Source organism: Tympanuchus pallidicinctus, unplaced genomic scaffold (genome assembly GCF_026119805.1).
Source record: "Tympanuchus pallidicinctus isolate F22 unplaced genomic scaffold, pur_lepc_1.0 scaffold25, whole genome shotgun sequence".
NCBI lineage: Eukaryota > Metazoa > Chordata > Aves > Galliformes > Phasianidae > Tympanuchus > Tympanuchus pallidicinctus.
In genome coordinates, this window is record NW_026294742.1 from 3,809,024 (window position 1) to 3,833,190 (window position 24,167).

At 44.0% G+C, this 24,167-nt stretch overlaps 1 protein-coding gene and 1 long non-coding RNA gene across 8 annotated transcripts; one reads left to right on the forward strand and one right to left on the reverse strand.

Annotated features, from left to right (window-relative positions):
* Positions 1 to 39: 39 nt before the first annotated feature.
* Positions 40 to 24,136, reverse strand: PISD (phosphatidylserine decarboxylase). Of its 7 annotated transcripts, none has more exons than XM_052689316.1 (8): positions 24,032 to 24,136; positions 22,215 to 22,309; positions 16,805 to 16,980; positions 5,155 to 5,391; positions 4,891 to 5,029; positions 3,929 to 4,075; positions 3,023 to 3,183; positions 40 to 2,758 (listed from the first exon to the last, which is right to left on the reverse strand). In XM_052689316.1, the coding sequence occupies exons 1-8, from the start codon at positions 24,079 to 24,081 to the stop codon at positions 2,534 to 2,536; spliced, it is 1,230 nt and encodes a 409-aa protein (XP_052545276.1). In that variant the 5' UTR covers positions 24,082 to 24,136; the 3' UTR covers positions 40 to 2,533. The 7 variants fall into 7 exon arrangements, with proteins under 7 accessions (XP_052545276.1, XP_052545272.1, XP_052545273.1 ...); XM_052689312.1 differs by lacking the exons at positions 22,215 to 22,309; positions 24,032 to 24,136 and adding exons at positions 7,307 to 7,472; positions 9,518 to 9,934 and having other exon boundaries at positions 16,805 to 16,906; XM_052689313.1 differs by lacking the exons at positions 16,805 to 16,980; positions 22,215 to 22,309; positions 24,032 to 24,136 and adding exons at positions 7,307 to 7,472; positions 9,518 to 9,934; positions 13,657 to 13,675.
* Positions 13,393 to 14,414, forward strand: LOC128083774 (uncharacterized). The gene is made up of 2 exons (XR_008208185.1): positions 13,393 to 13,571; positions 14,360 to 14,414. It is a non-coding gene; the product is annotated as an uncharacterized LOC128083774 (long non-coding RNA).
* Positions 24,137 to 24,167: the final 31 nt, after the last annotated feature.

Genomic DNA, 24,167 nt, shown 5'->3' on the forward strand with positions numbered 1-24,167 from the left:
ATAGGACGGAGCTTAGGTTAATCTGACATTTCACAGAAATAAGCAACACGGATAAGACTCTTTATTTCAAAATGTTTGCAATTAAATGAGTTCATGTCAGTAAGTCATACACTTTGACATACAAAAATACCGTGCTACTGATACAGTTGAAGAATTCAATGGATTCTCCATGCAGGAGAAATTCACAGCATTATCAGTACCCTCTAGGAACTTTGCTTCCACTTCCAGGGTGATTGCTGACCCCTGCATAGCAAGTAACATTTATTAATTAGCCAGCTCTGTACAGCACTGAGACCTTCACAAAACCAGCCACTCACACACTGAATCATCTCCCTCCTCTTAAGACTTCTATTAAAGCAAACATCAGGTAATCTACCTCCTACTGCATGTCATTAACCTTCAGCTACTGCAGCTGATGATGCTGCTGAGTAGCAATAAATTAAAGCTTGACATTGCTTTGGCTATGGCTGGATGCCACCAACCCCAGTGGAAAAGAGGAGAAGAGATTCAGTCATTTTTCTCTCATCCATGGGAACGAAGGTGTTGTCTATTAATCTGTCTTTGAAGTTGAGGCTAATCACAGCTGTAGCTGGTGGGGCTGATGTTTGCTTTAGTATTTCGTAGTGGTTTAAAAAAGTACACATTTCTAGAACCTGTCTGTGGTAATATACTGCTGCAGGAGTAAACTTGCTAATGCCAAGAAGCTTAACGCCATAGGTGGCCGAGAGCCACTTCAAGCTTTCAGACTCCTCCCCGGGTAAAGTGAGGAAACACTGACTCTCAGAGCCAAATGAATTTTCTCCTGCTTGTCACCTGAACAGCCACCATCATCTTTGAGTCACAGCTGGACTACATCACTACACACAGTTTACCATCCCTTCTTTCCTGATGACAAGCTAAGCGTACAGGACTTGGCAAACTGGACGTGTACAATAAAATTATATTCTATTTTCTGCAGTGCATACAAAAAAGGTAAGTATTTCTTCAGGAAAACACAGCTGGTCAAAGCCTACTAAGCTCCTTGAAGTAGCAGAAAAAAACACCCAAGGCTCAAGCAAGAAAGTAATATGAGAAATTTTTGGAGATCAAAAAGGCAAATTTTGTAAGCACGTCCGCTCCAGCAAGTTCTGGGCAGCAAAGACAGTTCTAAATGTTGGAGTGTCTGGACTTAGAAGAATTTAAACTCTAAAACCAATCAATATATTGCTTTAAAATGGAATTTCTCCAGTTTGGCACAGTTTCTGTCAGGGCTTTTGGTGCCATACTCAACAGATCCAGGGCGTTATTGACTCTTCTTGATGTGAAGTTACAACAAGGCTCTTAATTTTCACTGTAAGGTGAAGCTTCAGCATAAAGCATTCAAGACCCAGCCCATTCTCATCATTAAGTATGAGGGCAGAAGTCAGAGCAGGCGTGGCTTTTTCTGTTTCAGCTAAGACGAAATAGTTGCCAGTCCACTGTAGGACAGCCAGGTTGGCAGCTGGGAGGCCAAAGATTGCTTCAACAATCTGCCATATTTTAACACACTGTCAGCACATAGGGCATTTCACTCCATGCAATAAAATTTGGTCCTGAAGTATCTGAAGCTGCTCTGTAAATAGAGGAACTAATTCTTCAAGAATTTGATGACAAAGCAACAATGAAGATACATAGAATCACAGGAGAAACATCTGTCTTCCAACCCTTAATTCCAGAAGTGAACTTTCTCTTATGCAAAGTCCTTAAGGCCTGGAATAGCAAAATAAAACCATGGAGTAGAAAATGGACACATGGATCTGTCTCTTAATATTTAAAAAAATAAAATCCCAAGATGACCAGTTTCATCATATGGAATGTAGACACAGTGTTTTTAGCTTTAAAATACAGTGCAAAGTCCGTTTCTAAAGGGACATAGGTAAAAGAATTAAAAGTTGTCTAACATTGGAAATAGATTGGGCATGTAACTTACTGTACAGATACTCTCTGTGCATTTTGCTTAGTTTGGAGTGCGAAGCCATACTTGTCCATTGAACTTTCTGGCTCTCCGTGCATTTTATGTAAGAACTTCAGAGGAGTGTTTTAGAATAAAGATGAGAACACATCTGTTATTTAAGATCTGAAAAAGATACTCCATATTTAAGGTACAAGGTCTGACTCAACTTGTCAACGTCCCTTTAAATACAGCTAATCTCTGCTTCCACCCTTACCCATTGGACCTGCAGTCTAGGAAGGCTTAAAAGGGATTTATAAGCTTCTGAACATAGTTATCCTGTGGCACACTGAGGGGGAGAACACAAAAGACTACAGGCACAGGGTAGGACAGAAACCTCCGTGGTCAGTATCTTTAAAGGCAACTGTACCTGATACATACATGTTCGTTCTGTGTTTCAGCAGCAATATGCAAATATAGGCCAAATATTCTAAAGGTGAACACAGCAAAGACATCTCTTTTCCTCACCCAGGTCCTGCTGAGTGATACATGCTTGTCAAGTGAAACACTCCACGATGTATCAGGAGTTCCTCTGTATCTAAAGCCTTCTTGCTGTGTCAGTCTCTAGAGAGAGCCCAGTGCTTCTCCAAAACGGATTTTCTGTCCGGCTTTAAGGTGGAATTTGAAGTCCTTGGGTGCCTCAAAGATTAGGACAATAGTTGAGCCCAAGTTAAATTCCCCTAAATGTTCTCCTTTCCTCATGGGGATTCCCTCCTTGTTGTTGTTGGATATGAAGCTGAAGTCGTTGTAGGAACCTTTTGAGTAACGTGGGCTGTTGGTATGCAAATCCTGTAAAGAGAAGGAAGAAACTGTTGAGTCTCAATACTCTATCTGTATAGCCACAGCTTTTGGGTATCAAGGCATTGTCAATGCAGGACCTTAGAATTCAAAAATGCAACAGGAATATTAAAAAGTCTACAGTGCAAAATATCAACAGGGTGAAACATCTTAATTTCAGGCTAATAGGATTTAGATTTTTTATTGTTCTTCCATTATGCTTTACAAACCTCAACAATCAAAACCAGAAGGCTGCCTGTCAGTAATCTTACTCACCTGGTCAAAGTAGATGCGGATAGAGCCCACATTTGTTGCTCCTACAGCTGTTAAAGAGAAAAATCCATGTTTCCAGTCTCCTGTAAGGACAACCCGTTCATTGTGGCAGAACAATTCCTTGATCCAGCGAGCAACTCCAGGATTCACAGACATCAAAGAGCCTGCAATAGTGAGAAAATACTCAAGCTCAACTATCAGTCTCATAACAGTACTGCAGAACTGTCTGGATGTAAGTGCATTACTTCACTACGTTGAATCTGATAGTTACATTTCATTAAACTCCTTTGTTGTGGAGTTTGACTTCATAACAGAGATTAAATCCGGCATTTGGCAGATTTCTCAAACTTTGTGGCAGGTTTTTATCTTCCCTAAGAGTGTTTGAAATCAAAACCAAGACATTAGGGATTGAAGACCAAGAAATACACTCTTTTTTTTGCTGAGCTAGAGCACGATGGTCTGCAAAGAGGAAGACAAAGCCACCTGAAACCAATTCTGGTAGAATTACTGTTTGGCTGTATCTTTTTTTTGCCAAATACAGGAACAGAGATTATATTTTAAGCTGCTGTTTGCTCTGACTTGCAGAACTATACTTCATATGCAAACTGATCTCTTTTTTTTTTTCTTCTTCTTTTTTTTTTCCCCCTGGGAGAATAGGATCAACCTGGATCAACAATTATTTCCAAGAATTAGGAAAGCCTGAATGCAGTATTACTGCTTTTACAATTCACATGTGATTAATTCTGGTAAACTATACTGCCTTAGAACTCATCACCATGTGTGACAAAGCACCATGCTCCCATCATCTAACATGTACAAGTGCTCCACTGGCACATCTCAACTTGCAGGGGCCTGTAGCAGTGCTCCCATCCACAGCCCCTCTGCATTCATTTTCTAGAAGAAACCTACCTGGAAAATGACGGCGGTGTGACACTCTCCAGTCAGTGGGCGAGTGGAAGCAGTGATAATCCCCTGGTGCAAGGTAGATTACACAGTGGTAGAGCTCATTCCCTTCCTTTGTGACTAGTTGTTGCTGAAATGAGTTGCCAGGTGGGACTGCATAGAAAGAAAGGAGTTAAAGGTACTCTTCATGCCATCGTTACCGTAGTTGAGCAATCTGTATTAGAAACAATGGACTGAATGCAATCTGCACGTGTTGATAGATTAGAAATAGGCCCAAGAATCAAATATGTCAATGTATTCTTTTCCCTTTACAAAATGAGATTAGATCCTGTACTGTTTTAAACAGTTTGGAAGTTTCTGCTTCTCTGCTTAGGGAATCTGAACTCCAAAACTGAAATCCTGTTTTCCTAAAGCTACCATCTGAAGTAACAGAATTTGTGAAGAGGTCTCAGGTTTATGAAATTCTGTGTTGGAGATCATGTTGAAAATAAGCCTGCTGTTAGCAGAACTTGCTCTCTCCATTCCCCCCTCTCCAGTTCAACAAAATATGTTGCTGTTATCAAAACTGAAGGCCGTGAAGATGGTGCTCAAGGTGCAGAAGTGGTGACAGCACATATCAGTAGAGGTACAGTGCTTGTGCACAAAATGCATTAGGGAGCAGCCAATCTTTGCTAACCACGTGCTCAGGCACATGGTCTGTCAGCAGGAATGCTACAGCACTGTTACCGTGGCAGGCCTTGGAGTCATTGTAATTATTAATATAACCACAGGAAATGGAACCAACCAAAGAAACTGGGAGAATGAGTTAGATAGTGCAAGCTTCTGATGTGAAAGAAGAACTACAACAGTGACATGTTTATCTCCAAAAATATAACAAGTATCACAAAACTGCTTTTTTTCCTGGAAATGTGATGTCTGTGGACACTTAGAATGGGCAGAGCACAAGAGGTGTGAGGGTCAGAGCTTACCCTCACTGAAACGCAAGTCTTCTGTGCTGATGCGAGGTCCCAGGAAAGACTCCAGAGAATAAGTAACCCCTTTTACTTGCTCCACTTCACAGTTCTTTACTTGTCCAAAGTTAAGGATCTTTCCATCAGAGGGACTAATCTACAGCACAGATTAAAAACAAAAAGGAAATGCAGTGGGAATTTATGCTTTTCTCACCCTTCCATCCACCACAGCAAGCAGACAAGTTGCTTGGCGGGGGGACATTTGCATTTCCCTTCACTCACCACACTGTGCACACAGCAAACTGGCCGTGCCTGTGGTTTCAGCTTCCTGCGAAAGAATTCACTGAGGTTTCTATAGTGATGCAGATCTTCAACAGCTGCCTCCTTCATGTTCACACCGAACGTCCAGATGTACAGGCTATAAACAGGCTTCCGGAGCCACGTGGGCAGCTCCACCTGGTTCAGACGACCCCAGGCTCGTGAGAGCAGTCGAGTTGGTACTGACTTGTACAGAGCAACCTGAAGGAAGAATTAATTACATCACGTCATTCAGTCCTTCCCATAAAGAAAAGAGAATGAAGCTGTTCGTGCCAACAACTCCCTTGGCACAAATGGATTAGCCTTTAAGCAGAGAAAAATTAAACGCTGCGCTCCTCACTTCTTCTATTCTGATGACAGCAAACAAGGGATAGGATGAAACTTACTACATGCTTGCTATATAATATATTACATACTATATACTGAAGTCAGAAACTCTACTGCCTTTCAGGTTAAAGCTTCAGATTCAAGTTACTGGAAACTGCCCCAAGTGAGGCTTACAGGAAAAGGTATTTCACACATGGCAGTGGAATACTTCTCAGAGGGGCTCAACATTGACAATTTAGTACTCATTGGGAACAACCAAATGAAAACCGACAGAAAAATAATGCACCTCCTAATGTCAGTATTTTCTATGTTCCAGTATCTCTGATAATGCATACAGATGAAAAAATATACCCACGTCAATGCACTTAAACTGGTATAAACTGATGCCAGCCTTACTCCTCCCACAACAAAGTTGATAACTGCTAAAATGCCTGAATTTCTGTAGAAATATGTTTACCTTTGGGCTTACACCAAAGCATGCATTTTAATAGCAAGAAAAACCAAATGAAACAACATTGGTAAGAAGTATACTACTGATGTAGCAGGACAGATGACAGCATACCCTGTTGGTAACTCCAGCTTCTGAGGTCTGTGTAACCCACAGTCAGCCAGAAAACATGTATGTGTGACCATGTAGGAGGTAGCACGGAAAATGAGCCCTCTGAGAGCAGTTTTGTAAAAGAAGTAGTTCTCTGCTGAATCTGGAGCAGTGTTTCAAACATAACTCAGCTGTATTTCACTCCCAAGATTTTTTTAGTTATTTTTCAAGTGTTTTTTGTTTGGTTTGTTTTATTCCTTAGCAAGACTCATCGTTTATTCTTAATCATATTCACTACCAGCTGAATGCTTGCACAGTACGGCAATAAACACAAACGAGCGCGCTGGCTGAGAGCCTGTCCATCCTATCAAACACAGTGAAATAGGACTTGACTCAGAAATCACCATTCTGCACATGAAAATAGTGACATTTCAGCAATGAACAACCAAATTGCTCCAAATAAAATCCTCCAAATCAACAGTGCTCTAGCTGAAGTAACGCAGAAAAAAACACTTTGCCATTCTGACATGCCTTATACAGTGTTCATTTCTAAAATCAATTTTGCTCAGTTTCCCACCAGCACTGAGAATATACAGGTGCAACTGTAAGGTCACAGGAATTGTCACTGATATTTCCTATAGCCTTTCTTTTCCAAAACATCTGATTTTCAAGTTGATGTGATGAACCCAAATGAAACATTAATGTGGCTGCATTCTGCAACTGCATTACAGATGTAGAGAATACCTCCATGCAGGGCTGCCTGCAGACTACTCTCATCGGTGCCAGAGCAGAGATCTGCATTAGTGTATTATTTGGAAAGGCTCAACCAGAAATATAAAAAAAATAAAAATAAAAAAAAATTGAAAAACAAACCCCCTCTATACAAAAAAGCAGGAGGCCATTTCAGCATGGCCAGGAAAGAGAACTGGAAGAGCAATGTGCTCTGCATTATCCTCACCCTCATACTTTGAGGCGACTGAAGTAATTCAGAAGTTTCTGTTGATTTTTGTGGACAAACCATTAGAGGACAGATAAATTCACTGCTACTGAAAAATGACTTATCTGTGAAGCAATTAAGTCACGGCAGTTCTAAACAGTAAAACTAAAGGGATGGGTTTAATCTCTCTGCTTTCATGCTAGTGATGCTCAGCCTGTTCTAATATTAAGGGCCCTTCCACCCAGCTGCTGCCAGCTCCCTTCAGCACCACACAGCTAACAGACACGAAGCACAAGAGACCTGCTCACACTTACCCTGCTCACAGGCCTCCATCCCACTCTGGTCAAGGGCTTAAGAGCACCGAAAGGCAGAAGGTAATAGAGAATAGTCAGAGGCCAAGAACGGAGTTTCAGAGCAGGCCTAGACATACAGCTTAGCTGGCCCAACCTTCGCCTCAGGGCCAGCTGGGGAAATTGCAACCTGAAAGATTACATACACAACATCAGAGGGTCAGCCATCTCAGCAGCAGAACCGCCAGCTTCTGGTAGCTGGGGGTGATTTATTCCTACTCATCTTTACTTAAAGATCCATTCTGCAAGTCCTTACTCCTTTATTTTGGCAAGTTCTTCCCAAAATAGAGGACCAGTAAAATACTCTTCATCCGAGTAACAACATAACATGATAGTTTACAATGCAAACAACAGAGAGCAAAGACCCTTCTTCCAAATATCAGGAGATTACACCCCCAGAAAATGCTGCTCCTGACTTCCATCTCTAGGACAGCCACGGTAGAAAGCCAGAACCCTGTGATTCTGGGACATCAACCCCAGCACTGTATGGAGGAGCAGCAATGAGGAAACAATGAGCAGAAACTAATTAAAGAAATCCTTGCGATCTAAGAAACGGAGGCCTCCCATAGCGCTCATGTGTTGAAGGAATCTTTAAGACTAGATGATGTCTTAAATGAGACCAGAGTCAAACTCATGCAGACCTGCTGGTTGTTAACTGCCTTGGGGGAACAAGTGTATGAGAAACAACAGGAGTGGCACTGCTGAGCGAGTTAATACAGTGCTCAAATAACTGACTGACTGACAGAAGACATCTTTCCAAGTCTTAAATATTAACTGGGTACCCTTGGTGCTGAACAGAGAACACACGGAACAAAGCTGATATTGACTGATAACCCAGTCTCTACAGCTAATCACTCCTTTGCCTCATAACCAACTGCACTAATGACTTTCCATACAGTGGATTTTCTGACTGAAAGCAACCTCAGCATATATGGCTGTAGGCAGAATTTGAGTGTGCAACTCTCCAAGGAAGAAGCTGCTCCTGTAACTAGCAGAGGGCACTGTTTACCTCAGTTCAGACCCTTGTGGTAGGAGGATGAAAGACCCCTCGGGTACCCATTTATTCTTTGGCTTTGCTCATGAAGAATATTTTGACGAAGCCATTTCTGATACTGCCCAGGTCACGTTATCAAATGGAAGTCTGCCTACTTGGGCCAAAATATTCAAGTCTTCTGGGCATTGCCTTAAACCCCAGCCAGGGGTGTACTTCCCACTCTGCTGCAGTCCGAATGCCTGCAACCAGGATGCAGCTGTGTGTGCATGGACTGGAAGGGTACGCTCTGGCTGCTCTGAACAGCTCTCCTTTACACCAGACTATACAATATGAAGTATGAACTACTTCTTTTCAGGGTGGAAAGAAGCTGGGAATCTTGAAAGGAAATTTTCCTGCCAACCTGTTATTTTCAAAATGTGGGTCAGGATTAAAATACCACATAGGCAGGTGACATCTGTCACCACTTTGGGATGCAAGATGGTGCTTTTGGCTCACTGATCCTCTCTGCAGTAAATACAACTTTCCTCCAAAAAAATAAACACGTAAAAACTCAGAGAATTATTTGTGCATCACAAAGCAAGGAAAACAAGATAGCAGCCAACACCTAAGGAGATGAAGTGCTGTCTCAGCAGGCGTAAAGCTGCTTTCTCAGTGGGAGGTGGGACTGACTCAACATGGGAATAGGAAGGGGCACTCCATGTCCTTCCTCCCACTCATCACCTGCCAGCTTGCAGTCTGCACGAGGCCAGTAGGATTGGCACCAGGCTCTCAGCATCATGCCAGGGTCCTGCTCCCCAGGGTCCCGCTCCCTTGCCACGCTCCCCCCGCCACTGCAGTTGCTGGCGGACCAATCCCATCCGAGCTGCATCCTGGCAGCGCACTCCGGAGCCCTGGGGCTCCCCGCTGCTTGGCCTGGTTTCAGTGCAGTCCCTGGCTAATCTTCCTATTCTCCTCATGATGGAGAATGGGAGAAAAGAAAGAAACCCTCTTCGTTCCCCTTGTCATATAACAGCATGCCCTTCTCTGACAATTCATCGCATAAGGAGCTTTATAGTAATTAGGCCAAACAAAAGCTTTGCAGATGGCTGTCGCTCCTCCAGCCCAGAAACCCTCCCACCCTCCCTCCCTCGTTTCTCCCTTCAAGACACCATTCTTGCAAAGCAGAAAACACCACACAGTACCTGAAACGAGCTCTCCTATTTGGTGTCCCGCCAGCAGAGCCAGCCGGGCCCGGGCAGTCCAGTTGTGGGTGCGGGTCCCCGGCACAGCTGCTGCTGCCGCCGTTCCCTGAACGCAGCCTCCGGACATGAATTTTAACTTTGTGGAGGTTGTAGCAAGAGGGTGGAGGGTTAGATAAAGCTTTACAGCATCTCACCATTTCCCTGTGTGCAGATCTGGTCCCTGCAGGGCGTTTGACTGACACATTGTCAGGGTGACGGCTGGATGCAAGGCTCAGTCTTTTTTCCTCTACCTCTCCTTTCTTTGCTTGCTCCGGCACAGGAGGGAGGACGCGACGTCACGGTTTCTAATTCTCCCGCTGATTTGCCTCTGGATTCCCCCTCTGTTTCCCACTTGAATTTCTGCTACGAGGGTTGCAGCTATTGCAAACAAACAGGCACTGTGTCACATTTCAACATCCCGCTACAAAGATGACTCTGCACAAGATAAAAATGAGCTCTCCATAGAAGCAGTCCTTGCTTCTCTCTCGTCCTGGCCGCCATGGAAGCTGAGTTCTCCAAGGAACACGCTGCAGTCCCAGGCTGCTGGGCGCCGAGGCTCCGTCAGAGCAGCCCACCAGCCTTGTGCCGCTAACCTCAGCGGAGGCCTGAATATGAGGCCGGGAGGAGGAGTGGGGCGGAGAAGAGGAGGAGATAATTCCCAGCTTCACTTCTGCAGTGCAGCAGCTGCAGCTAACGCAGTTCTGGACTACCTGGCACCAAAAATCCCTCCCTGCTCCCACAGACCATCTTGAGAAGGAGAGGAAAGGCAGACCTTTCCCTTTCACAAACTCTTGCCAGATGTCAACATCCAGCCCCTGGAATCTCTTTCCATCTCAGAAGACACCCAGGCAGCAGGTAAAGGACTCTCTTCTACAAATGCCCAAATGCTTAGTGAAATAAGCCAGCTTTAGGGCCAGCTTGTGAATGAATTATAAAGGTGTTAATGTATCTTTTATGTGGCTCTCAACACTGCCACAAGTTTATATCTAGCAGAACTGAAATGCAAAACATGAGTAAAGGAAGTTGTTTTTTTCTTGGCTGACTGTTGGTAATGCTTTTTTGTTTATTTTAGTGACAAAAGGCTGCAATTTCTATCTCTGAATTATAAGCAAATATAGAGAGAAATTTCCCTCTCTGGCCCTGCAGACCACATCTCAAACCCAGATTTCCTGCCTCCCATGTTGTCTGAATTTGGGCTGTTAAGGCAGATTGAAACTGAAAGGGGAAGCACGCTAGGTACATCTCACCTCAGAATTAAACCAAGTACCCAGAATAGTTTAGGCACTAACACTACAGTGGTTATGCATTTCTCTTTTTCTGTGATAGTCTGGGTTAAATATACATCTCCATAAGCTGTGTGTCTTGCAGATTAGATAAAAAGAGCACTGGTGCTGAGGTAAGAGAAAGGGCTGCGTTTCATTAGAGATAAGCCAGGAGAAGTGGGAGGGTCAGCATGAAAATGTAGAACTAGCTAAAGACTTCCTGCTCAGGCCTCGAAAGGAAAATATTCCAAAAAGAATCATGTGTTATTATTGGCCCTCGACTCCAAATATTTCAGATATTCCCTAGAAACACCCCTGGAGTGCCTGCATGATGATAATTTTTTTTCAAGAAGAAAATGGTGACATGATATCCTGTGTCACAGGAAGTTCCAAACCCTGTGCTTATTGTTGTGCGAGCTGAATGTTGACAACTGCACTGAAAAGAAAAAAAAAAGTACCCCAAATCCTACCAAAATTCAAAGAAAAGGAACAAGGAGTACAGGAGGGCTGTTTCTGCTCACTTGCCAGGAATGCTGGAAGTTGCCAACATTAAAAAAAAAAGGATTTTAAATAGAAAAATTGACAACACCGTTTCCAAAGGCACTTCAGAGTAAATGAAAACCACTCTCCATAACCCTGTCAAGCAGTTTACTTGCAGCAATCGCATTCATCGCTGCCCAAGTTGGGCTGGCACCCTACCCCCACTTCTCAGCAGCCTCTCTACCTACACGAAGCTCCTCAGGGATTAGGGAGCTCCAGCCATGAGCTCTCTCAACAGCAGCTCAGTTTCATACCCCACACGTTTTCAAGGAATTGTATTCCAGACTGTGCAAGCCTGACCCTGCAGAGGAGCAAGCTCATCTGCTCCCTGAAAATGAACGGATGCTAAAATGTTCTGCTGCCCAACGCAATGGGGAACACCACCCTTCAGTTTAATTGTTTTACAGCGTGGTCTGAGATTCCTCTCCAGGAATGGCCAATTATTGCCATTAGGAGGCTTTTTCCTCCACTAACTCAAAAAAATCAGCTCAGATGAGCGTAACAACCTATGTTTCTCTTAAGTTCTGTTCTACCGACCTCACTACATTCACCAAGATGCAAATACCTGAGTCTGCTTAAGTGCTGTCAGACATGGCAAGCTGCCATTCCTCCAGCTGCCCCACAACCAATTCACAGCTGAAACCGAAAATCCACTCTGGGTTTCCCTCTGTTGTTTGAGCAACCTGCTCTAGTGGGAGGTGTCCTTGCCCACAGCAAGGGAGTTGGAACGAGACTATTTGTAAGGTCCCTTTCAACCCAAACCATTGTATGATTCCACAGGGAAAGGAACAAGAGCTGGTGGAGGAACCCACCGAGGAAATTTCCAAATGGCTGTTGTTTTTGGGATCCAGGCAGTGCCACCAGCCCCACGCTGTTAGCTCAGACAAGAACCTTACAGCTGTTGATTTGCTGGAGTGTGGAGATCTGTACCAAACCCTGCCACTTGTCTGATCCCACCCAGAATCCAATTTAAGTAAATAAAAGAAGTAGTCCTGATACAGTAAAAATCCCTAGAGAAGGGTCTAATCTAAATCTAACAGTGCTGAAGGCTAATTCTAAACAAACTGAGCTACCATTGTATTAGGTATCAGTAGAATAAATACTTAACCAGGGACTTCCCAGAGCCACAAGGCCTTGGAGTGGACATTAATGAGGACAGCTGGTGACACAACTTGAGAAGAAAACCCCAGGTTTGTGCATCCTTGGCTGAACTACTTTCAATGTAACGCTAAGATTCACACCCACAGGTCAAGAAGAGCCCTGCCTGGGTGAAGACCCCTCCCGTGATCAGGCATAGCAATGGAAGCAGCATCAGCACCGTTGCAATTGCATGAAAACTACAGACCAACTGGAGTGGAACGCTGCTAACTGTAATTCTGTGTAAGTGCCGAGCATTAGGATGGCTCTGTCTGTGTGAGCCATCTGTGAAAAGCACTGTGCACCAGGCTTGTGCAACCCTGCCATAAATAAGCAACACGTGCCCCAAGTGTGCGATGATGATCGACTCAACGCACACGGGGACGAATCTGCTTCTTGGACAACAGCAAACTGCCGGCTTCTATCAGCTCAAACGAGCCTCCCATCCAGTGGCCCCACAGAAACGTCCTTTCACTGCTGCCTGGAGCCTTACCGACGTGTAACCGTCCTTCAGACCCACGTTTGGACCCATGAATCACTGGCCTTGGAACGCGCTCCCCGGAAGGCTCGCGGCCTCCGCTCTCACTTTCTACATTTGGTAGCAGAACTCCCGTTTAAAAAACGCACCGTCCGCATCCAAACGTTTCATCGCGGAGCTCCTCCCAGCGCTACGAACCGGCAGCAGCGGCGGCACGTGGCTGCCGGGAAGGGCCGGGCGGCCCCGGGGCTGCGGGGCTGCTGTGCCCGGCTGCGGCTCCTCGAGCTCTTTCACCCCGAGACCTTCCTCTCGGTTGTGCTTGTTGATTAGTTTTGTTCGCGGGGAGAAGCGGTGTTTTAAGCCAGCCGCAGAGGCACGGGGGTTTCATTTGATTTTTAAATGTAAGCTTGTAGAACCCCTCCCTTCCGTCCCACCCCCAGATGTTCCACGGTCTCAAAACTCTCTCCTCCGAAACAGGACAAGTTGCGTTTACTTTCGCAAAGCGACGCGTCAACTCGCGGCAACCAAAGCAGCCGGACCCACCCAATAACGCCCATCCCCGCGCCGCCCCCCGCAGTTCCGCCCGAACCCACCCGAGGTAAGCCCCGAGCGAGCCGGGTCCTCGCACCGCCGCCGGTGAAGCTTCCAGAAGGACGGAGCCCAAAGCCGGACCGCAGCCCTACCTGATACCCGCGGCGCAGCACGGCGATTTACTCACGGCTGTCGCCCGGCTCCGTGCGGGCACGGGACGCAGCTCCGCGCCTTAAGGAAGCGGCCCGGGGCTGCCCTGCCCTGCGGGGAGGAGCCGGGAGGGGGGGGGGGGGTGGGGAGGACCGGAACGCGGCCACGGCACCGCCTCCGCGATGGGGGACGCGTGGGGACGGCGGGGTTCATCGCCGCCGCGGGGCTCCAGGTGCAGGGAAGCGCGCCGCAGCGTGAAGCCGTCCGGCATCGCAGCCCGGGAGCTGTGCGCTGGTCGGAACCCAGCAACGCGAATGAAGAATGAGAGATCAGCAGCCATAGGCTGTGCTTCTTCCAAAGCAAAGCAGGTTGGATAAAAAAAAATATATATGTTTTTCCCCGTTAGTTCTTTCCTGAACTTGTTACACACCTCTTACCGTAACACATCTCTCAGCTATGAGCCAAGGAAAGCACTTTCTGTATCAGACTGCCAAAATATCACCGTGTATCTCCTGTTACACAAACACCCCCTGGCACAGTTTCTAATATTAATAGGAAGGCTGTGTTCTTCCTCCCTTTAAGGATCAAGACTTTAAATCCGTACTCAAGCACTTCCCCACTGCATTAAGCCATTCTAAAAGACTGTTAGTGACATCTGAAGCGTCACCACAGCTCAGTTCCCCTGTGGGCTTGCTGTTTTTGCAGGTGCTGTCATTCCAACAGGAGATCCTTACACAAAACTTCATTACATCAGAATAAACTATAGAAGCCCAGGACAGGTACAAGAAATTCCTCCTAGCAGAAAGAAGTTCCAGTCACCCTGATCACTCTTTAGCCCAGGTCTCACTGAGTAATTCAGCCATCCTACAGCAGCTTGGTGAGAAGCTACACGATGCCTTATGCATGGCAAGCTATGCATGGAGATCCTGGCCAAGAAATACTTGGTGACAACAAGGACTTGAAGCTATAAGCTTCCATCTATCTGATGGATGTATCTAACTGTCTTCCTCCAAGCTCCCTGCTTTACCTCACCTAAATAAATGAGAGCTGTTCTTCGCTGGTATTCACACTATGAGACACACTAAGGTGTTATTCACATCAAGCTATTAGCAACGTGATGTCTCTAAGAAAATGACAGGTGTGCTAAAGAAACAACAGTGATACCCAATATGCACCTCTGCAACATGGAGATCCTCTGCTTCCATAACATGGTCATATTGCATTTCTGACTTTGCTCAGAAGAAAAGGAACCTGCCTTGCACACTGGGTGCCAGGTGGATGATGGTGTGTGTGCACATGAGCACGATGCTGGTACATCGGAGCCGGGTGTTGCAGCAGCAGGCTCAGCACTGAGGCCACGTGCAGCAGCTTCTCTGTATCGCTTTCAAAGCCCATTAAATCGCACTGAGGCTCTTCTTACCTATGCAAAGGCTTACAGTCTTGTTCTGAAAACAACACCCCTCTTTTCGTCAATCCTAAGTGTGCTTCCAGGGATGCAAAACCAGAGAGAGAATAATGGAAAGTGAGAGCTCAGCTAAAAAAGACCCTCCACTTTCTAATAAAAAGGCAACAATGCAGCTCTTATTTTTCTTGAATTCTTCATTGTTTAGAATATTTCTTTCAATGTTTGAACACAGTTTCTCTGTTTCCTCTTTTCTCAAGCTTCCTTTCCCTCCCACAGAAGCATCCAACAGAACTCAAGTGTATCAGGAAGGACCAGGACAACTTCTCAGTGTGATTTCTTTAGAGCTTTTTCACCAAAAGCAATATCTGTAACTTCACCAAATAACCACCAGCAATAACACTCAGCATACTAGTATAATGAAAGAAAGCAAATTTAATAAGGGAATTACTCATTTACATACCTAGAAATATGAACATTATTAAAACAGCATTTGTTTCCAAGAACCAAAACTGAATTGATGGTGCCTTTTAAAATAAATACTTCATAGATGCTTACCAGTCTCTCTTTTAATCAAAAGATAAAATCTCTTTGGAATAAACTTTTAGTAGGAAAAGAATATACAGAAGACAGATTTACAGACAAATTCCTCAGGTGCTATCATAGCCTAAGCTGCCAGCATCCAGCCTTCCTGGGTCATAGCTCATTTGGATCACCAGTGAAAACGAATTTAAGCATTCCAGCCTTGCTCCCTGAAGGCACGTGGCCAAAAGCACTCACAGACTGGCAGTGCGCTCAGGAATGCAAAGAGAAGAGATGCTAAAGGTCACACTGAAGCATCTCCTACACAATCTTACACTCCTAGAATTTTTAACTCCTTGCCTCCTGAAACAGTACTGAAGCACTTACCTGGCTGTTTGGAAGAATACCACATACACTTTGAACTCCACTGAGCTCTACTGTATATCCTTAAGAGTTTGAAGGAAATACAGCAGTTACGTCCAGTTAAGGAATAGTTGTTTAATGCTGCAGCAGGAATTTGATCCACAAATCTGATATACCTACTGCTGTTTCACAACAGTTTCTAATCTCCTTGGAATCCAGAAAAAAAGGCAAAAAAGCCTCAGGGTCAGCAAGTTCCATTATAGATGTAGGTGCTTTCTAAGATGTATATGTAATGCATACATAAGTTTATGTAATGTATAAAGAAACCATAGATTTATAATGACTATATGTTAATTCTGTCTTAGCATCCTTGTAAAGTAGATAAGGCAGGAAGGCACTGGGAAGCAAGAAAAATGCCAGAAGCAGCCTGAGCCTCACTGGCTACTGAACTGCTAGTGAGAAATAAAAACCCTACAGATGCTGCACGTGCTGTACCTTCAGCAAGGACTGGGACCAACTCAGCACCAAATGTTTTTTTAATCCTAAGACAAGTCAATTTCAGTCTTGCCTAGTTTGATTTCTGTATTTAATTCTGTATATTATGCGCTTTATTTGTCACCATGCAATATAAGGTGGGGAAAGTAAGAAATTGCACTGCACTAAACAGAGCCAACAGATCCTTCAGAGCTGCTGCAGATGCACACCTTATGTTCTCTCTCGAGTGCAAGTCACTTAAAAGACAAAAACAATTTGTCAAAAATGCATCAGCTACAGAGAATGAACTGCACATTCCCTCGCTGGAAAGAAAGCGAAGGGGCTTTGCCTCAAACACAGCAGAAGCAAAATTGCCACAAGTTGCTTACCTCCCATTCACTTGCGAGCTTCACAGGCAACTCTATGCCCTTCTTCTCCAGCTGTTCCAACTTGTAGCCCTCATACTTTTTGTATCCTGCATATCCCCCACCTGTAGCCACCAGAACATGGAAGGGGCGCAGGCGGAAGGCTTGTCCTACTGGAGCAGTGTGAAGCTTCCTCCTGTCTGTAACAGAGAAAAGCAGACTTTCAGAGAGCAGCTATAAAGTTAAAACAAACACAGCCAATATGCACAGTGAGGGATGTCAGCATAGATGATATAAACACCATCAGAAATGCAGGATACAGAAGGTATTAATATATGCTCCTGTGTGCTCCAGATATTGCAGCTTACCAAGTTACTGAAACTCAGCTGATCAGCACTGACTGCTCATCTGTGTTCCCCCAAAATCCTTCCCAGGAAGTATGTAAAATGAGCTGCTTGACAGCACCATGGGGATGGGCTTCACAGTGCACATAAATTCACCTCTCGATTTCTATGTCATTACAGCATGGAAAACTCAGTCACAGAGGAACAATGTGTACATGCAGAGCTTCATGCTTCTCAATCATCAGAACCTTCATTACAGTTAGATATCTATTTGGGAATGCCCTCAATGGAAGAGGGAAGGATGTGACAACCTGGGTTAGCATAGGTTCAATAATAGGCACATTTCTGCTGTAATGCAGGTCACTACAGAGCAGGCACGTCCCACATCCAGCTCTCAGCAACAACCAAACCCTCAGTGTGCTCTTACCACTGCCTGAGCTGAAGCCAGAACACATGAGGGCTCACTGCAGCATTAACTCAAATTATGGGAAACAGTTTTATGCATTCTGATACATGGGCTAAACACAGTCCTGTGAACAGCAAAAAAAGAAGGCAGTCTTGCTCTTTCTTTTGATAAACTAAACGGAGAATAAGTCTCTGGTCAAGCATTGTCATTGGAAAAAGTATTTGTTCTTCTGATACACAATATAATGGAAGCTCAGTTTGTTTGAATTAGCCTTCAACAATGTCATCATTTGGCAGGACGTACCAACAACTGTTTTCAAGGATGAAGTACATGAAGAGTAAAATTTCATCAGAAACCTGACAAACACCTCGAGAGCTCACTGCGAGTGGCAGCCACTGCCACTGAACCAGCCTGCTAGCTGTCAGATTCACAAAACCAAGGTCAAACATCCCACTGGTTTTGTGGTTTTGTTGCTTTTTTTTTAATTAACATTTCTATAAAAAATAAGTCTTGTTACTCGTGTACTTTAACTATATTACATCTTGTGTATGTGGCTCAAGACTACTCCTCCTCGCTCAGTCAGAAGGCTCATGCCCATGCTACAGAAGAAAAAAACGTCATCCAGTATTACATCTGTTCCTTACTGAAAATTATCAAGCTCCTCTTGCCTAACACGAGCCTCACATGCTGCATGTGACACACTACTGGGCAGCTTCTAAGGGGTAAGATTTCTCTTCCAAACTCTTCAGAGCTGTTCAGGCTGAATCAACCAAGCTGCCCTGCTTGTATTACAGTCTGATGTCACTGCCAGACTGAGAAAAGCTGCCCAAAGGAATTCATTCCCGGACAGCGAGTGGTGTGATTTCCACAACAATCATTGACTTGGGTGAGCAGGAAGCAAAAACAATAGGCCCTATCTCGTTCCATCAACGTTAGGGGTAGGGCTTGACTAGGAAAGGACAAATGGACAACTAAAAAATTTCAGTAAATACCAGCTCTATTTCTAGGCATGCATAGACACAAAGCATAATTGCTCTGCAACTTGGGGAGCTTGAATTCCAGGTGGCAGTGATTAGGGACATTCAGCTGCTCTCCACACAAAATACAGAAAGATGCCCCATATAAGCAGCTCCTGCTCATATTTTGTCAAAATATATAGGAAAGAAATGAACAAAAATATGTCATTTAAAGATTTTGATTTACATGCCTGAAAATACATTATAATGTGAAAATGGCTTTATTCTTAGTGAAGAAACCTTGTCTTTTGGAGGAAAAAAATACAAAACAAAACAAGGCAGCAACTGTAGTTCAAGTTAGATTCCAGAAAATATTCTAGGAGGGGAAACGGCTGTTTATGAGGGCGGATAGGAACAAGGGGGGATGGTTTTAAACTGAGACAGGGGAGGTTTAGGTTGGATATGAGGAGGAAGTTTTTCACACAGAGGGTGGTGAGGCACTGGCACAGGTTGCCCAAGGAGGCTGTGGATGCCCCATCCCTGCAGGCATTCAAGGCCAGGCTGGATGTGGCTCTGGGCAGCCTGGGCTGCTGGTTGGCGACCCGCACACAGCAGGGAGTTGAAACTAAATGATCACTGTGGTCCTTCTCAACCCAGGCCATTCTGTGATTCTATGGTATAATTCAATGATCCTGTCCTAAAGAAAATGCTCCAAAGGCCAGAGATCATTTAGAGCAGTGAAATGTTTATGAAAAAGGATTTTACTTACTTCAAGTCTACAAAGACCCTATAACCTTTCAACTTTGGTCTGCCTAGACAGCTGCATCACTATTTCAACAGAAATGTCTGTGGAGACCAACAGCACTTGTTAGCCCTAAAGCCTTTAACTGCCTTCCCACCACATCTTTGGTTCTAAGTTGACAAAGCTGCTCAGTTACTTCACCAGAGCCAGTAAATACCAGAAAGCCCTCAGTGGGAACGGCTTTTTCTGGTTTCTGTACAGGTTTTATCCAGAGACTGTTTCCAGCACAAGAACTACTGACAGACCTCTGCAAACATTTTTCTTCCTGTGCTAGAGTTCATTTGCTGACAAAACAATCAAAAATACAATTCCACATCTTTCAGCCATAAATGAAATTCACACAAGTTTACAGATTCCAAAACCAAAGTTCATTTTCTGACTCTGGCAACAACACCACGGTCAGGCAGCTGATGCTGTTCAGAGGTTTCAGCTGAACATCACGTTCTCCAATGGTACAAACACTGGCACAGCTATCTGGTGAGCAGCAGGAGCAAGAGGAAAGCTCCTGTTCCAGAAGATGAACCAGCAGAAACAAGTCCAGGACAGGGGACTTTAAATGCACGTTTCCATGCTCTGGATTAATCCTAAGCCTGAACTCCTTCGAGGTAAAGCTAACCTGAGATTTCTCTTCATCATCAACTACTTTCAGCAAACCATAATAGAAAAAGTAAGTTCCCTTCTCTGGAATGGATAAAAGCATGTATTTCAATAAGAAACTATTCATACATGACAAGAGACAAAGGATTTGGACAAGGAAATTAACCCAGATAAGTGCTGTTACAAAATGGGACCAATTGCCACCTCAGTTGATAAGGAAAAAATACCTGTAAGGCCACGGAATTGTTTTAGCAACAGGTCAACACATGGACTACAAGCTTACAAATACTTGGTAAAGAAAAAAACAACAAACAATATTGGCTCTTCACAGCCCTATCCAGCTAGAGCACAAGCATCGTTTTAGCAGGCCTTAAATATTTCACATAATCCTACCTCAATTTCACAATTTATTAAAATTACAAGTACAGATAGGAATTTAAAACTATATTTAGACCTTCTTTCTTACAGGCCTGCTAAACTGCTGGATTCTGACCTTCTCAGCTGTCCCCAAGTGCATGACAGTTACACTCCAAAGCAGATAACACAGCTGAACAGCTTCCAACAAATTCCCACCTGGTATGTCCTGTTTCCTTCCTACTATCCATTAGAGATTAAGCTTGACGCCTCCTTTTAAGTCAATCATTACGCAGTCTAACATGATTCCTCTGAATTTCATGTTAATAACAGATATCATTTTTGTCATCAGGCTCACTTCATGACTCTGCTGTTACAAAGACCTCTCAGCCAACATCCATGATGCCTTCACATCTCCCCTTTGTGACACCCACCTGCAAAATACAGGCTCAGTTTTCCTGGCTGGCACCTGGCTGCACAGTGTGCTAGAGATGCTGAGAGCATGAGATGTTGCAGGGCATGGTAAGCAATTAAAGTATGCTAAAACGTTTATAAGAGAAAGAGACTGACACAACATAGGTATGCAAAGAACATGAAATATTGGCTCAATACAGTCGTTTCATTAAAGTTGTTTCTACTTCTAAAGTTTTTTTAGAAAGTATATTTAAAACACTGTACTAAAATGAAACTCTGCTAAATTGTATTGCCTCTAGAAAAGTAATTTTTCATCTGGAGAGCCCTCAGAAAGCTACACAATCTGAGAAAGGTAATCACAGAAAAGGAACCTGTGGTAAATTGCCTTTATTCTGCTACAGAGATCATCATCACTGCAAAAACTGTTGAAGTCTAGAAACAATTTAGAAACGAATACATTCCATCATATATGTCCTTCCACACAGCGCTGCTTCCTCTAGCATCACTCCAAGCACTCTGATCACAGTCTGATTACATGTGGTTTACAAAATATTCTCCAGTCATTGAGGCAAGGGAGTATAAGGAAATGTGAATTCCCTCATTTGGAATAAAACAGATCTGGAAAAATATCCCAGTATAAATTTCCCTTATGAAAAAATACAAGGGAGAAATTAGGAATGTAGCCACCATTCACTTGATCATCTTGGCTCTTCTTCTGCTGGCCCTGTCAGACAGGTTCTTCAGAAGTGATAATTGCAGTGTACAGGAGGAGTGTTAAAGCACCAAAGAAGCTTAAAAAAAAAAAAACAACCCTCAAATGAGACGTATTAAAAGGGACCACAGGGCAGCAGATGTCACAACGACAAAGGAAGCCAGTTTTTCTGATAAAAAACACACGAGAATGATGAAGTAAAAGGGTGAATAAATATCAAGCGGGGAAAAAAAAAACAAAAACAAGCATGTATTTGTATTCTGCCATGCTCTAACACAGGTATTCCTAATTTGAGACAATGATCCAAATTCCAGTTTTAGCCAAGCACTGCTCTGGATATTACAGCATCTAAACTGCTGCCTAGATTTGCTTCTCTGCAAGGCTCTTCATATCCATAAAATCACTGTGGAATAGATGGCACTTGTAGAAGGAAGAAGTAGCTTTCAACCACGGCTAGGGATTATTTGTCTAAATATTGTAACTACATATATGTAAGTATAAATATTATAACTATATATATGTATATATATAAATTGTTTGCTTTTAAGTTTGCTATCTAAGCATTCAAAAAAAAAAAAGGAAAAACAATGAATAATCTAATAAAACAATCTTATGAAATAGATAAATATGTTTATTTTACTGCCAGCAAAACACCAGAAGTTTAAAATCACTATTTGCAAGCTGATGTCTACAGAAATTCCATAAATTGAGCAGGTCTCTGAATCTGGACTCCGAGTTCACTTGCTTCAATATCAAGAACTTTATATTCACCACTATTCAATCACAATTTGACTAATTTTGAGTAATCCTGAATTTATAAACATCGGATTACATACAAGATACACTTACCACTGAAAAACGTCCTGGAGGGCGGCTGCTTCCACAGGACTGCAGTTCTAATGCACGGGTTCTCACATATGAGGAAGTTGCAGCCAGTCAGGAAACTGTAAATGTAACATATAACAGACAGTGGCTCAAGTACAAACGTTTTACAGCGCAAATGTAAACAGAACATTCAGAGGCTGAACAACACAGAGGGGAAAATTCCCCTCAAAGTACTGAGATTCATAAAGTAAAGCATTAAAATCCATTTTCTTCAGGCCTACCTCCCCCTCTTCCAATAAAACAAAAAATCCAACTGCTCCTGCAGATACCTCACTGTTTAGATGTGTCTAATTCGCTTTTCTTACCCCCATGTATTTCTATTTTCTTATCAAAACGTGACTATATGTTCCTTTTAAACTTTATGATAATAATTATGCTCTTCTGAGTATAGTGCTTGCTAATGTCACGTACCCTATCCCAGGCTGTTTGGAGTTGTAATATATTGGTTACTGTGAATACAACCTGAGCCTTTAAAAGAGCAAGTCAGTGGTATCCAATGTAATCTTTGATTTTATGCACTACCCTGGTCTACAAGACCAACAATCTGTTATTTTTCAAAGAAGTGACTAAAGCCAGTGAGTTACTCTTCTCTAGATCAGTTTCCAGTTTAATATGTTGGATTTGATCCAACAGCACATAAACAACTACTCCAAGACCAATAAACAACTTGTATTTTACTGGGGAAATTATAAGAAGGTCTAAAGCAAAATTCCTATAATTTGGAGGAATGGTAAGCAGCATAAATATCGACGTTATCTTCTGCAACAACACGGCTAATATGTATTTACATCCACCCAAAGGTAGTGCTTATTACAAAGTGGCATCCAGCCATGCTGATCAAAACAAACTCTGCTTATAAACGTGGTAAAGCTTTGTAATGAGATCATTACAAAATGACCTGGCATTATTCCACCTCCAGGACGCTGCCACACATGCAGGTGCCATTTAAGAGCCACAACTCTTTTAAGATACACCCACAAACCAAGTTCTCAAATCTGCCTTTCTCAGCACGCTGACGGGAAGATGGCAAACATAGGAAAGTTATGGGATCTGCAAACAAGTTCTGCCATTTCTTAGGCCAACTGCTGGGAAAGTAACGAGTGCCAGGTCTTGTTCCCAGGATGCAAACATGACAGCTGGGACGTCTTCATTTGGCACTGTGACCTTTCACCTGCTCCCATCAGATGCAAGCTAAGAGCAGAATTACTTCATTAACTTACGGCTTTCTGCATCATTCGGGTGATTCAGTTCCAGGAAGCGATTAGCATTCTTTCATATTTTTAAGAATGAATTTCAGCTATCTCACAAGTTTCAAGTAGACTCTTTATTTAGAAAATAAGGAGTCTATGAACAGGTTTCTCGTCCAGAAACCACACAGCGATAGCAGCAGGCACTCACAAGCAATGTTTTACTGCTAGTTAAAGATAATTAGCTACAGTTTTCACTTATCCTCGTAAAACAGCATCACGAGTATTAAGAAGCTGACAGGTAGAGCGTAGAACCACAGTGCTGACCCAAACGCAGCAGGACAGGCCTTCCCCAAAGCACGGTTTCCCACAACCGGGTCCTCACCAGGTCAAAAGCCCCGCACTGCTGCACGTTTTACACAGCAAGGCAATAAGCAACGCGCCCGGCGCCGGGAAGCGGCCGACCCCGGCTCAGGGTTCACCCCTAACGGCTGTCAGCGGCTGCCACTCCGCCCTCAGCTCCGTCTCTGGCTCTGACTCCGGCCCCGGCCCATCAGCACGGAGCAGCGCAGCGCCGTCCCGCCCTGCCCGTACCTGCTCCGCCGCACTGCAGCACCGCCACCTCGCGCCACGGCCGCCGCCATCTTGCTGCTGCTGCTGCTGCGGCGCCGCGAGCTGCGCTGCGTGCCGAGAGCGAGGGCGGGCTGAGGGACGGGGCGGGGCCGGAGGG

What these genes read in the sequence shown, in the direction of transcription:
- PISD (XM_052689312.1), bottom strand. Translation starts at nt 9,714, where the DNA reads ATGGTGAGATGCTGTAAAGCTTTATCTAACCCTCCACCCTCTTGCTAC. An exon ending in AATAGGAGAGCTCGTTTCAG is followed by an intron (nt 7,473 to 9,517) that starts GTACTGTGTGGT and finishes GTAATCTTTCAG; the next exon opens with GTTGCAATTTCCCCAGCTGG. An exon ending in ACACCGCCGTCATTTTCCAG is followed by an intron (nt 3,184 to 3,928) that starts GTAGGTTTCTTC and finishes TCACTATTGCAG; the next exon opens with GCTCTTTGATGTCTGTGAAT.